The sequence below is a fragment of the Cnephaeus nilssonii genome, assembly GCF_951640355.1.
Source record: "Cnephaeus nilssonii genome assembly, chromosome: 5".
Classification (NCBI taxonomy): Eukaryota; Metazoa; Chordata; class Mammalia; order Chiroptera; family Vespertilionidae; genus Cnephaeus; species Cnephaeus nilssonii.
Window position 1 is genome coordinate 25,267,874 of NC_137076.1, and position 15,448 is coordinate 25,283,321.

At 46.0% G+C, this 15,448-nt stretch overlaps 1 protein-coding gene across 9 annotated transcripts in view; it reads right to left on the bottom strand.

Moving 5' to 3' along the window:
- Window positions 1-15,448, bottom strand: part of DNM2 (dynamin 2) — an 82,536-nt gene that overhangs the window by 27,367 nt on the left and 39,721 nt on the right. For all 9 annotated transcript variants that reach the window (XM_079770438.1, XM_079770437.1, XM_079770436.1 and 6 more), the window contains exons 3-9: window positions 15,060-15,209; window positions 13,287-13,490; window positions 12,609-12,707; window positions 7,737-7,897; window positions 5,982-6,124; window positions 2,752-2,887; window positions 307-374 (exon numbers count right to left, since the gene is read on the bottom strand). In XM_079770438.1, coding sequence (XP_079626564.1) covers window positions 307-374; window positions 2,752-2,887; window positions 5,982-6,124; window positions 7,737-7,897; window positions 12,609-12,707; window positions 13,287-13,490; window positions 15,060-15,209 — 961 coding nt within the window. The remainder of the gene's footprint in view (window positions 1-306; window positions 375-2,751; window positions 2,888-5,981; window positions 6,125-7,736; window positions 7,898-12,608; window positions 12,708-13,286; window positions 13,491-15,059; window positions 15,210-15,448) is intronic.

A 15,448-nucleotide genomic window follows, 5' to 3' on the forward strand; every position in this document is an offset into this window, starting at 1 on the left:
CAGCGAGCCTTCTTGGATGACTACAGTAACTAGGACTCATGCCAACTGACTGGGGGCGAGGGGGGGGGGGTTAACTAAATGTTTAAACCAAGGGCAGCAGAGAGTCCTGTGACCCATGACCTACTCACACAGGACTGAGCCCATCCACCCTCAAGTGCCCTTGGAGAGTTATAGCTACTGACAACCACCCAGGAACCCTGTTAAGACCTCACAATCAGGGCCCCAGAGGTTGGGGGGGACAAACTGACTAGAGAATGGCACCGCAAAGGTAAAGGGAACAATGGCAACGCTCCCTGTGGAACTTGCCTGACACCATGAATGTTCTTAATGGCGTAGCTGATCTCCCGTCTTAAGTCTTTCTCATCAAACTCCATCTGAGAACAGAGAAACCAAACACTAGCAAAGATGTACCTGGGGCTCCTTCAGAACAGGTGTTTATTTGGAGAATGTTGTTTCCTGTGTGCATCTGTATTCACATGGCAGAATATTAAATTGGTCAAAAATTTTAAAAATATTAAAACCTAGTATCAGCAAGGATGCTGTGAAACTAACACTCTTGCTCTCTTAGAGGAAACATGAATTCATATAAAAACTTTTTTGGGGCCACTTGCACTACAAATTAAGAACCTCCAAAGATATACCTAAAAATAAAAAATATATACCTATAATGTCACCTGGTAATTTTTAAAGCTCTAGAAATTTATCATGAGGAATTAATAAAGAATTAGCGCCCTAGCTGGATTGGCTCAGTGGATAGAGCATTGGCCTGTGGACTGAGGGGTCCCGGGTTCGATTCCTGTCAAGGGCACATGCCCAGGTTGCGGGCGTGGTCCCCAGTAGGGGGCATGCAGGAGGCAGCCGATCAATGATTCTCCCCCATCAGTGATGTTTCTATCTCTCCCTTTCCCTTCCTCTCTGAAATCAATAAATACATATTAAAAAAAAAAAAAAAAAAGAATTAGCTACATTTCCAGCCAGTGTGGCTCAATGGCTGAGCATTGACCTATGAACCAAGAGGTCACAGTTCAGCTCCTGGTCAGGGCACATTCCCGGGTTTTGGGCTCGATCCCTAGTAGGGGGCATGCAGGAGATATCTGATCAATGATTCTCTCTCGTCATTGATGCTTCTCTCTCTCCCTCTTCCTCCCGCTCTGAAATCAATAAAAATACATTAAAAAAAATAATAAGAACTAGCTACATTTACAAAACTATTCATAACACTAAAAAATGTGTGTGTGTGTGTGTGTGTGTGTGTGTGTGTGTGTGTGTGTGTGTGGGTGGGTGGCGGGGGGGGGGGGGGGACTAAATGTCCACAAAGGGAGACTGCTAAATGCATGATGGGACATACATAAAATAATAAATAGCTTTGTTATTGATGATACATGAAATGTTTATGATTAGTTTTGAAAGATGGCCACCACATGAAAAAAGCATGATATAAAGACATAAATTTTTAAAAATATATATGTGCACATAAGTATGGATGAATATATGTGCTATGTTTGTGTATTCAAGGGTGGCTCTTTTTTTTTTTAAAGGGAATGGTTCACGAATTTGCGTGTCATCCTTGAGCAGGAGCCATGCCAATCTTCTCTGTGTCAGTCCAATTTTAGAGTCTGTGCTGCCAACGCGAGCATAAGGCTTTCTACTTGCATAGAAATAATTCTTAAAGGACACACATCCAGATGCTAACAGGAGTTGTCTGTGGGTGTTAGGATTATGGGAGTGTTCCTGCTTTTAACTTACTCTTTAATTGAAAAAAACAAACAAAAACTTCACTGATTTTCATAAAAATAAGTAATCACAGTAAAAAGTAAAAGTTCAAGAATTAGCACCCTAGCTGGATTGGCTCAGTGGATAGAGCATAGGCCTGAGGACTGAAGGGTCCCAGGTTCAATTCTGGTCAAGGGCACATGCCCAGGTTGCTGGCTCGATCCCCAACAGGGGGCGTGCAAGAGGCAGCTAATCAATGATTCTCTCTCATCATTGATGTTTCTATCTCTTTCTCCCTCTCCTTATCTCTCTGAAAACAATAAAAATATATTTAAAAAAAAAAGTTCAAGCAAATGTTTTACACCCTGGCCAATGTGGTTGGAGCGTCGTCTCATAAACCAAAAGGTGGTGGTTTCAATTTCTGGTCAAACCCACATTGCGATTTGATTCCCTGTCCGGGTGCATGCGGAAGGCAACCAATCAATGATAAATGTTTCTCTCTCTTCCTTCCTTCCTCTTCCTAAAATCCATAAAATAAATTTTTAAAAAAAGTTCAAGTAAACTTTTTAAAAATCTCAAATTCCAGGCCCGAGAACTGTAAGAACATCTTTACAGGTCTATGCAAATACACACATCAAAACACACAGGTGTAATTTCATATGGAAGGGTATTACAAATATTGTCTATGTGTTACGCTGCACATGTTGGGTCCATAACCTGCTTTTTCTTTTTTCAACCTGCTAAGGACATGTGAATTTCCCCTATTTTCTATGTATTTTGCAAAGGAAATACATTGTATTGGCTTTTGTCAGAGGGGAAAAAAAAAGAACTTTGTACATCTCTGCTGGAAAGTTGTAAGCTGCCTGCTCAGGGAAGGAAACCCATAGGAGACGCCTCCCCGGGCCACACTCTACCCAGGGCAGGCTCAGGCATGAAGGCCAGAGTTCAAGACGGGAAGCTCTGGAAGGAGGATGGGCTCAAGGCCAAGTAGATGGGTGCCTGACCAGGGACAGGAGGGCCCAGCCCTTGCCGCACTACCTTCACCAGCTCGAAGGGAAACCGCTCATGGAAGATGCGATTGATTCGGGCGCCCCCGGAGAGCTCCAGTGTGTCCACTTGGTCTCCAGAGCCCTCTATCCGCTTTTCAAAGTCCACCCCAAATTGCTGGACCATCCTACGAGGAAAAAGAAAACACGAACATTAAGCAGAGGTTTCAACAAAGCTCTGGTGTTATGTCCTGAGTCAAGCCATGGTTCAGTTCCCCCTTTTAGTTTTTAGGAACAAAATCTATGTGTATATCAAAACAAAATTCAGGAGCTGCAGGTGGCAAGCACTTGCTACATGCCAGGCCCATTCTATATGCCTATTACGATCATTCACTGAACTGAAGGAGGTGCAGTTAATACTCCATTTTGCAGATGACAAGAGTGAGGTGTGGGGGTCACAACTTAGCAACCTCACCTCTGCCCTGAGGTTTGGACTAATCCAACAGGATCATAGAGTGAAATGGCAGTTCCTTCACATAGTTCAGGTGGCTTCCGCCACCTCCCAGCACGTGGGTCGGCACTCCACCACTATAGGCTGAGGCCTTTGTCCCTCTGAGCCTCAGTTCCTTCATCTGGAAAGTGGGTTGATCATAGCAGCACCTTCACACAAGGTCACTGTGAGGATTCAAAAAGTTTCTAGATTTCATCAACTCCTAAGAAATCACTAATCCTAAAATGCAATCCTAGTCTATACTCCCACAAAAAAATAAAAAATGCTGTCAAATCACGGTAATTCACCTAAAACTTCTGAATTCAGAGAAGTCAAAATGTCACATAGTTGACAAAATGTGCTAATACCACGACTGGCCCCTTAGAACCCAGCCTAGCCCTTACAAAGTATGTAAGTGTTGCTAATTAGTGCTGTGACAATGTGAGCAGTAAAGATCTAAGATATTTACTAGTGTCTTGATTTTCCTTGGCATTTCTAATTGCTCCCCCCAGTCCCTTACACTGTCTGCCTTAGTCATTTCCTCATCTCTGCCTCCCAAATTCTTGGTCAACTCAAGCATTGACAGACCTCGAAGATATTGCAGGTTCAGTTCCAGATAACTGCAATAAAGCAAATAAAGCCAGTGATATGAAATTTTTTGTTTCCCATGCATATTGTTACTTTTACACTATACTGCAGTCTACTAAGAGTTCCAATAACATTATGTTTAAAAAAAAACATGTACATGCCTCAATTAAAAAACACTTTTGCCCCGGCTGGGTAGCTCAGTTGATTGGAGTGTCATCTTGTACACCAAAAGGTGGCGGGTTCAATTCCTAGTCAGAACACATACCTAGGTTGTGGGTTCAATCCCCAGTTAGGGCATATACAGGAGGCAACTGTTTGATGTTTCCCTTTCATACCTTCATTTAGGGGTAAGGAATACAAGATTCAAGAGAGGCATGGTCACCAGCCAGGGAAAGCCCAGCACACCCAGGCTTACCCCCAGGCTGCAGCACATGCTAGACTAAATCTCCTCTTCAAGTCTACAAAGGATCAGCATTTGCTCTATAGAAAGTTTTGCGGCCCTAGCCAGTTTGGCTCAATGTGGGGTGTGCAGAGGACAGCCAATCAATGATTCTCTCTCATCATTGATGTTTCTATCTCTCTCTCTGAAGTCAATAAAAATATATTTTAAAAAAAGCTTTGCAGAATGCAGTTGAGCTTGACTGAGCATAAAAGCATTCTCATCCCGATCCCACCACCATGCACTGCCCAATGGCTGAGAGGGAGGGGACGTCAGACCTAAGATGGTCATGGGGCCAGTGCCCCTCTGGTGTGCCTGTAGGAGGAGTCTTGTGCATGCCACCATCTGCCTCATGAGCTGCCAGGGAGTTTCTGAAACTCACTCTAACCAAGTCTTTGCAGCACTTACGGTCCCTGGCAGGGCAGAAACTGAGAATACAGGGGCAGGAAGAACCCCAAGTAAGAACCTGGGATGGTGGGGACACCCACTCCCCTGCCTCTCAGCTGCACAGCTGCAGGGAGTCTCCTACAGTTCTGAGCTGGACTCAACAGTCAGGGTGAGGATTCAAGATATCAAGCAGAAGCAGCTAACACAGGGTCTGGTCCCAACCCCCTCCAGGTCTGTCCTCCCTGCAGCAGCCAGAGGGCGCCTGTGAGCACCTGAGTCAGGTCATCCCCATTCTCTGCTCAAAACCAAGCATGGCTCCCACCGCACCTAGAGCAAGAGCCAAAGTCCTCCCCATGTTCAGCAAGGCCCTGCACACTCTGCCCTCACCTCTTCCCACTCTCCCTCACTCACTCTGCTCCAGCCACATGGACCTCCAACATGCTGGACACAGTCCTGCCTCAAGACTTTTGCACTAGCCGAAACCGGTTTGGCTCAGCGGATAGAGCGTCGGTCTGCGGACTGAAAGGTCCCAGGTTCGATTCCGGTCAAGGGCATGGCATGTACATTGGTTGCGGGCACATCCCCGGTAGGGGGTGTGCAGGAGGCAGCTGGTCGATGTTTCTCTCTCATCGGTGTTTCTAGCACTCTATCCCTCTCCCTTCCTCTCTGTAAAAAATCAATAAAATATATTTTAAAAAAGAAAAAGACTTTTGCACTGGCTGGGCCCCATCCAGGGCTCTATGTGGCTCCTTCCCTCACCTCTTCAGGTTTTTGCCTGACTCCCATGGACTCAGAGAGGCCTTCTTGACCACGGTAGTTTCTTTTTTTAAAATATGTTTTTATTGATTTCGGAGAGGAGGGGAGAGGGAGAGATAGAAACATCAATGATGTCAGGGAATCATTGATTGGCTGCCTCCTGCACGCTCCCCACTGGGAATCGAGCCCACAACCCAGGCATGTGCCCTGATGAGAAATGAACTGTGACCTCCTGGTTCATAGATCAATGCTCAACCACTGAACCATGCCAGCCGGGCCCGACCACTCTATTTTCAATGGCACCCTATGCCCACACTGGTACTCGCTAGCCCCTTACCCATTTTAATATTTTTGACATTTCACACACTATACATTTTATTTGCTTATTTTGTCTCATCCTTCCCCATCTCCCCTTTCTGATCACATGGGGCAGGAATGAGTGTCTGCCCCATTCACTGAGGTGACCTCAGTGCTCAGGACAGGGCCTGGCACACAGGTGGCCCTTGGGAGATGTTTGTTGAATGAACAGATGGATGAATGAGGATTGGTGCCCAGCCTAGTCCTGGAACCCTGTGGCTGGGTGGAGGCCCCAGTGAGCTAGGTTGGGAGAGGACAAACGTACTGCAACAGGGCTTTGGTTTTACGTGTGGGGTCGTCGGGCCGGAAGTTCTTGTATTCCTCCACCTCCTTCTCCAGGGACAGCAACTGGCTCTGTAGCTTGCTGCGCAAGGTCGGCAGTGACTCCCGGATGTGGTTGGTCAGTTGCTGCAAGAGAGAAGCCAGAAATGACAGATCAGTACAAGCATGAGAAAGAGCCATGTATGATGGTGCCTGGGCCCACCACACCCTCCAACCTCAAGAGAAAGCAACAAAATATCAGCTAGAGTCACACTTGTGCACCGAGCAAAGAGAGGCTGAGAAAAGCCCACGGGCCTTTGTAGGACAGATCGATTGAGTGTTTACCATGGAGTATACACAATTATATGCAAGGGCGTGTGTGCTGACCCAGAACAACCTCCCACAAGTGCTGCTCAGTGAAAAGGTCAAGAGGCCATCACAGGACCATGGACTGAATGACGGATGGATGGGTGACACTGGGCAGATATATAGACATGGGGGATGTACCCTACAAAAGAAAGGTACGAAACATATGCATTAAGTGCTCCCTTCTGTGAAAGACAGGGAGAAAGTAAGAACATGTTTTTATTTGCAGGAACTGAGAAAAGGAATACTCAGCAAGAAACAAATGTGAAAGAAATGGGCAGAATGGGGCAGGTAGGCAGGAAGGAGACCTTTCACTGAAGCCCCCCTTTCCCTCTACTGTTCTGCTTTCGCATCATGTGGATTTGTTCATTATTCATAAATTTTAAAAGGAGACAGCAGTGCAGTTGTGTTGTTACAGAAAAAGCCAGATGAAGTAGTGGGTAAATATCTTACTGTTCAAGCGGGGGGAGAGGGGAGAGAAAAAAGGGAAGAAATGGTAAAGAGAGGCAGGAGGGAGGGAAAAAGGGGAGGGTGAAATAGACATACTGGCCCTTTAGGCCCTGCGTGTCTCTAGAAGGAAGGCCATGTAATGATGACCCTGGCCATCTCCTCATGGGATGGGAGGAAATGGGACCTTCACTATATTTGGTCTATAGGACTTTTTGTTTTGTTTTGTTTACTATTATGAGGGAGGGAGGAGAACAGAGAGATAAAAGAGAGAGAGAAATGAAGGGCAGGAGAGGGGAGAAGGGAAGGAAGGGAGGAAGAGATGCGGGGAGGTTGGTTGGGAGGAAGGGCAAAACAAAAGCCATAGAATCAGCTAACACCCCAAAACTGAAAAGTGGTGTTTTGTTCCATCTGTCCTGCCATAGAAAAGAAGTTACAAGATGCCCATCAAGTAGACACAAGGCGTAAAGGAGCATCACACTCTGCGGTATGAGCCTGGGCCACCCCAAAGTCCTCTGTGACCAGGGGCCTCTGTGGGAGCTACAGATTTCTAAAGGTGGACTACGTGCTCTGCAGATCCCTCCAGTCTCAGACAGCATCCTGAAGCATTAGAGCGGTTCCATGTAACTCTTGGGGAAGTTGAGGGGCAGGGGGACCACCGCCCCAGGAAGCATCTGATGTGCAGCCAAGCCCTCAGGAGGCCAGCTGGGCTGCTGGCTCTCAGGAGGCCCTAGCAGCTTGCAGGGTAGTTTTACTTCCCTTCCTGATCCTCCAGCCCTCTGCCCAGGCAGACTCATTTCCTTTCTTGGAGGGCCCCTTCCTTTGGACACTTCCTTCCCTCTTTGCTCCCCTGAGCTGTTGTCTCTGCCTCCCAGTCTCTTCCTGGCCCTCATTACTACCTAACACTTGATTGCGCAAGTGCAACTGCACAAAACCACTGACACACCTGATTCAGAGTCTTCTGCAGGTGTGGGGTGCCCATGCGATCAGCCATGTGCCGGTAGGCTGGGTGAGAGAGAAAGAACTTCCTCTCGGCCGCCAGTGCCGCACGAATGTCTTTCTTGCCCTCGATGTCCTTCTGGCTTCGGTTCACCACACCAATGTAGCCTGCGGGGAGAGAGGGTTAGGGCAGGGCCACTGCCAGGCGAACCAAAGTGCCCAGGTGCCCATTGCAGCGCAGGCACAGAGCTAAGCAAGGTGCAGGTGAATACCTGGATTCTGTCCTATGAGTCACTGACAGACTGGGTTACAAGCTGTACACATTACTTAGAAACACGAAGAATGCAAATACAGAGTGAAGTTTTGAAAAGCAACACAAGTGTTTGGAAGAAGGAGAGTACATCCAGCTTGGTGTGAAGGGGGTGGGTGGAAACAAGCTTTAATAAAGGTGAAATCCAGAAGCTGAGCTTTGAAGACAGGTAAGAAAAAAATCTCAAAAAGGAGGACAATTCAGAGACAGCTAATCTTGCCAGAAATTAAAACCTATTTTAAAGCTATTATATTGGAAAAGGTTGGGTATATTGGAGCATGTATGTCCAGAGAGATGAGTGCAATAAAAAGCCCTAAACCATACCAAGTAGCAGGTGGAAACTAACAGCTAACTCTTCAAATTCAGTGGGGAGAAAGCTGAGTTATTCAATGGTTGCTGTTGGTCAAGTTGGGTACCTACCAAAATTAATTCTTGAGGGGTCACTAATTTACACATAGAATATGAAACTACAGAAGTACTTAAAACCATTTTTTAGAATAAAAATGCTAGTGTGAAGAAAAGATTTGCAATATTTAGAAATAAAGAGTAGATAAAGAAAAACATAAAGAGGACAAAATAGAGAAGGGAAAGGGGATAGTGGTCAAAGAGTCAAAACAGCCCGGCTGGTGTGGCTCAGTGGTTGAGCATCAACATATGAACCAGGAGGTTTCAGTTCGATTCCCAGTCAGGTACATGCCCATGTTTCAGGCGTGATCCCCAATGTGGGGTGTGCAAGAGGCAGCCAATCAATGATTCTCTCTCACCATTGATGTTTCTATCTCTTTCTTCCTCTCACTTCCTCTTTGAAATCAATAAAAATACATTTTTTAAAAAGATAGAATATCCAGGAGCCTTTGAGCATGGACACAAGGCACCAAGCAATACAGGTATATGAATGGCATTGTGAGAAATAAAGAACTTAGTAGGCCTGGCTGGGGTGTCTCAGCTGGTTGAACATCATCCTGTGCACTGAAAGGTTGCCAGTTCAATTACCAGTCAGGGCACAGGCCTGGTTGTGGGCTTGATCCCCAGTAGGAGGTGTGCAGGAGGCAGCCAATTGATGTTTCTCTCATCAATCTCTCTCTCACCCCCTCCCTCTTCCCCTCTATCTAAAATCAATAAAAACATATTTATTAAAAAATAAAAGAACTTAGCTTATTGGCCAACAAATGGTAGGTGCTCAATAAACAGAGGCAGTTATTCATTGCTATTAATATAATTAAAGTTGGGAAAAATATATATAATTAAAGTTGGAAAAGTGGAATGCAGATAGGTGACCAAAGACCTGAAGTGACAAATGTATATATTTATCCCCATTCCCTTGACAGTGGGGGTCTTTTAACGCTTCTCTTGGGGAGAAGGGGATTGGCACCTGCCGAGTCTTAGGGAGACTTGCTTTTTGTCCTCTCCATATCTGTCATTATGTCCATTTTATAGATGAGGGAACGAAGACAGGCCAAAGTGAGATCACTTGCCAAGGTCTCAGAAAGGATCACAAGGAGAACCCAGATCTGAGCCCAGGTCCATGGGAAGCCCACAGTCTCTATCATCCCTATCATCATGAGCAGAAGGATACAGTAGGGGGCAGAGAGAGGAGTCTGGCCTAGGTTTGGGTTCCTCTAAGTGTGCCCTGGTTCTGAGTCTTTCATAGGCCAAGATAAAGGATCCAATTGGAGGGATTCTGAAAGCCACGGAGCAAGAGGAGAAAACTGAGCGCCTGAGGTCTTAAGTCGGAAGCAAGTGTGTAAGTGAGTGGAGACAGGAAGAGTCCCTTTCTTGGAAACAGACAGGAAGGCAGAGGAGGGGAGACAGATAAACAGTGAGTGGGGAGGGAGGGAGGTGAGGAGTGCACGGCATCCAGCCACCAGGCAGCACTGCTGAGCACAGCTAGTGTCCCTTGGAGTGTAGATGGTGGTCAGACATGTGCAAAGGAGTGCGGGGTTGAGTTGCTGGTGGAGAGCACGGGGACAATGGGGTCTGGTTCCCTCTGCAGCACTGACCCTTCCTTCCTAAACCTCTGACATGGATTTGTTCTTCAGTCTCTGATCCTCACAGCGAAACAGGGTTTTAGCTTGTGCTCCTGACCACGCTCTGTCCTGATCTGGGGCCACCTCTCATCAATGCCTCAGCAGTGATGGGGGAAGGTGGAAATCAAGGTCGGAATGTTTCCTCCCAATGTCTATCCCAGATATCAAGGAGGGAAACCCCGGGAGCAAAACACAAGATCGAAATGGTACGGGCAAGGTGCAAGAGCCAGAGGGAAGGAATGGAAAAGGCAGCAAAATAATTAGGGAAGAAATGGCCTTAAAGAATAAAAAAACCCTCGATGGATAGTCAGCACCGGGCCACAGGGAAAAACCAGAAGCAACCTAAGTGTTCAACAAATGGGGAATGAGTAACAAACGGCCCACACACTCCCATATAAGGAAGAATATTTGCCTGTTGTGGGGAAATGTTCTGCTATTTTGCTACGTGAAATGGAAAACCAGGTTACAAAGCAGCATGGCACTGGAGGGCTGGAATTCAAAATCAGCTCCACTGCCCTGGCCGGTGTGCTCAGTGGTTAGAGTGTCAGCCTGTGTACTGAAGGGTCTCAGGTTCGAGTCCCAGTCAAGAGCACATGCCTGGGTTGCGGGTTCACTCCCCACCCCCAGTGGCAGGCAACCAGTTCATGACACACACCGATGTTTCGCTTTCTTTCTCCCCTCCCTCCCTCCCTCCCTCTTACTCTCTCTGAAAAGAAATGGAAAAAATATCCTCAGGTGAGGATTAACAACAACAAAAAGAAACAAAAAACTGCTCCACCACTTGCTAACTGTGTGAGCTGGGGCAAGGGATTTAGACTATGCCTCAATTTCTTCATCCATAAAGTGGGGATGAGAATAGAGCTACCATGTTGGTTGTTATCAGAATTAAGTGGGCTCCTACATATCAAGAGCTTAGAACAATGCCTGGTACATATCAGACACTTAATAAATGTTTGCTGCCCTGGTGGGTTTGGCTCAGTGGATAGAGCGTCGGCCTGCGGACTCAAGGGTCCCAGGTTCGATTCCGGTCAAGGGCATATGCCTTGGTTGCAGGCGCATCCCCGGTGGAGGGTGTGCAGGAGGCAGCTGATCGATGTTTCCCTCTCATCAATGTTTCTGACTCTCTATCCCTCTCTCTTCCTCTCTATAGAAAATCAATAAAATATATTAAAAAAAAAATGTTTGCTACTCATTTTTTGGAAATAGAAATACTTAGGACCGGCTGGTGTGGCTCAGTGGTTGAGCATCAAACCATGAACCAAGAGGTCACGGATTTGATTCCCGGTCAAGGCTCATGCCTGGGTTGCAGGCTTGATCCCCAGTAGGGGGCGTACAGGAGGCAGTCAATTGATGATGCTTCTCTCTCATCCATATTTCTCTCTCCCTCTCCCTTCCAATCTCTCAAAATAAATAAATAAATAAATAAATAAATAAATACTTAGGTTACTCCTATCAGAAGAGGTGAACCTAAAACTGAGCCTAATCAGGCTTCTGTCTAGATTTAATTACCAGTTTATAGGGAACTACCATTGGCCAAATCCCGAGTGTGGGATGTGATCTGACTTCTTCCACAAAAATTAATGTTACAGAAAAAAACAAAGGGGCTGGGGCAGGGGTGCAGGGGGGAGCTGTTCAAGCAGAGTGTTAGGTGTTTATGTGTAAAATGATACGATGCCTGGGATTTGCTTTATAAACTCACAGGAAGAAAATGACAACAGGAGGCAAGAACATGCGGAAGATTCAAATTAGTTGTATGTTGATAACCATCGAGGCTGGGTCCATTCTACTTTCAAGAATGTTTGAAAATTCTCATAACAGGAAGCATGAAAATTAATAGAAGTTACAAATTCTTGTGAACATTTTGGAAGTATAGCCACAAAGTGTTGACTAGTGGCTATCTAGGGGAATTAGGCTGTGGATGATTTTAGTTTCTTCTTTCTACATACAGTTGACTCGAACAATGCAGGGGCTAGGGGAGCCTACATCCAGTGCAGTTGAAAATCCACATATTAACTATAGCCAGCTCTCCACATATTCGGGTTCCCAACGGGAGTGGACCCTTGAACAACATGGGTTTGAACTGTGCGGGTCAGTGTAAAAATCCATATACAGTATACTGCATCTGCACAGTTCAAATCCGTGTTGTTCAAGGATATTTGTTTTTTCATGTTCCCCAAATGAACAGGTGTTAAATGCATAATTGAAAAATGAATGTATACAAAGAAAAGAAAAAGATACCTAAGTTCACTTGGAAAAAAAGAAGTTAGAAGGGTTTGCAATGGTACAGAAAAGCAGTGACTTCTAGGCAGTGGGGAAAAGGGTGATGGGAAAATGTATCTGGGAGCATCTGCTGAGGTTTCAGTAACGAGAACAACAAAAACAAACTTTGTTTTAAAAAAGCAGAGGTGCACCGGCTCTCCAGCTCCACCCCACCTATTTTTCCTGCCCTCCCCTGGCCCTGTGGCCCTCCAGGTCTTCCTCCCCTGGCCCTATGGCCTCCCGCTGCCCCACGCCAGGGCCCCCAGCCTCCACACAGCCACACCTCTTCTCAAGGGGAGCAGCTTGTTCTCTAGGATATCCCTGGCATCGGTGCCCTCGTCCATCAGGTCAAGCTTGGTGATGACGCCAATGGTCCGCAGGCCTAAAAGAGCCCAGAGGTGAAGGGCACTGTTAGGAAGAAGCCCCAGGCCACCACAGGTCCAACAGCCTCCTCCCTCCCCTCCCCTCCCCTCCCCCCCTTATGCAGTACAACCTGGGACAAGCCACAGTGTCACCTACCCAGGCTCTAGTTTCCCTCATGTGAAATTAACACAGCCACAGCACCAATCCCAGGTAGTTGGCCATAAGAATAAACCTTGTGCGTGGCAAATGTTCAATCAATAAACACTGGCCACCCGGCCAGCATGGCTCAGTGGTTGAGTGTCGACCTATAAACCAGGAGGTCACAGTTCGATTCTTAGTCGGGGTATATGCCTGGGTTGCAGGCTCGACCCCCAGTGAGGGGCCTGTGAGAGGCAACCTATCAATGATCCTCTCTCATCATTGATATTTCTATTTCTCTCTTCTTCTCCCTTCCTCTCTGAAATCAATTAAAAAAACAAACACTGGCCACCATCAAAGAGAACATTAGTGACTTGGCTGAAATCAAGAATGCGGGGCAAGTTGCAATGCTCAGGGGAACCTGAAAGAGGGAGCTGCTGCTGTGGGATTTGGTGGTTACCTTGTGGGTCGACCTCCTTGGCCAGCTTGAGGGCATCTGAGTTGGCCAGGTCCATGTTGGCGGGGGTCACGGCTAGGATGAGGCTGCTCTCCCGGCTGATGAACTGCAGGATCATGTCCTTGATTTGGTACTCGATGTCTGGGGGTTGGTCCCCCACAGGTACCTTGGTGATGCCTGGGAGGTCTATGAGGGTCAAGTTCAACACTGGGAGGGAAACCAGAAGGAAAGGTCATCAGAGCTGAGGGAGGGGAGGCACACACAGCCACTTCAGCCACTCAGCTCATTTCCCCAAATACCAGGTGTCAGGCCTCAACTGGGTCACACCTTTTGATTCAGTAACTCCTCTTCTAGGATCTTATCCTACAGACACCCTGTATCTACTCTATTTCGGTGATATAGTTTTAAATGAGAACATCTGTTTTGCATACTAAAATTGCTTTAAACGGCTAAATAAACTTCAACCCAAAGATTCAGCCAATACTAATGAAACATTAAAAACAAAAAGATGATACTCTTGCCGAAACCGGTTTGGCTCAATGGATAGAGCGTCGGTCTGCGGACTGAAAGGTCCCAGGTTCGATTCCGGTCAAGGGCATGTACGTTGGCTGCGGGCACATCCCTGGTAGGGGGTGTGCAGGAGACAGCTGGTCGATGATTCTCTCTCATCGATGTTTCTAGCTCTCTATCCCTCTCCTCTCCCTTCCTCTCTGTAAAAAATAAAAAAAAAAAAAAGAAAAGAAAAGATGATACTCTAATAAGAAGTAACACACTCTGAGATGCATTCACACAAAAAAGAGGCATAAATGATTTTTAAATAATGCTATAATTTGAGTAAATACACACATGCATATATTCATAAATGCTTAAATATGCATTATCATTTGAAGAACATGAAATATATTTGTAATATTGGGGGCCAGGGTGGGTATTTACTGTATTTTCTTTTGTAATTTTATAATACGAGCCGCCAATAGGCATAATTTATTCAAAAATAAACTTTAAAACTCATCACAAGGAACTCATAATGAGGAGTTAAAGAGTCTGCTGGAATATTTCCCAAATGCTATCGAAATTAGCAATCTGTGCTCTGGGCCGGAGGCTGTGTATAACCATAGGCTGCTCTCTTTATGGCACAGAATGTTAAAGTCAGGACTTTTACAGAGAAGTCTTTCTGGATCCTCTGGAGAAACCAAAACACCTGGCTGATTTCACTTGTCACTATGCGGCCACCATCACCTGGGAGCCAAGTGGTATCTGCCCTTTTAAAAGAAGCATACAAAAATGGCAATTACAAAATAGTCACGGGGATGTAAAGCATAGCATAGGAAATATAATCGATAATATTGTCATAACTATGTATGGTGTCAGGTGGATACTAAACTTTCGGGGGGTATCACCTAAGTTATATAAATGTCTAACCTCTATGCTGTACATCTGAAACTAATAAAATACTGAATGTCAACTTTAATTAAAATTTTCTTTCAATTAAAAATAAATACATAAAGAAGTAAAAGGAGCATATAGCTACAATTTGCCCCAGTCCCCACCACTCCCGACAGTCTTCCTGGCAGCTGTTTTTCTTAGAGCTGAGATCAGTTTCTCAGTATCACCTTTCTATCAAAAGTGGGAAGATACAGATCAAGAGGGCTGGGTATATGTGAGAAAAATGGGAGGGGACATATTCTTTGTGACAGTAAGGCCAACCCAACCTGTGACCGGCAGAGAGTCAGCTCTCCTCTGCCCCCGTGACAGTTACATGCTCATGCTGCCTACCATGTGGCGAGTAGACCCGCAAGTTGATGGGCACTGGGGAGATGCCTTTGTTGGTCCCCGTGACCCTGTCGGTCTCCGCTTCAATCTCCTGTCGGACTTCATCAAAGTCTGTAAACTTTTTGGACTTGCAGTGCAAAAATTCAGCATATTCTGCAAAGGGAAGAAAGATATTCAAAATGAGAAAGAGAAGCAGTCTTATAGTGGGTGGGAAGCAGACGGCCTTGTGAAACAGGTGCTTTGCAAGCAGAGAAAGTGAAGAATCAATCACAATCATTTTAGGAATCCAGAGAGCAACAGATTCATCCTTGTGACAAGTATTGAATAGGGGGTGGGGAGCTCCAAAAGACCAAGCCCCCTTCCAGACCTCAGGGATCACACAAGGAGCAAAA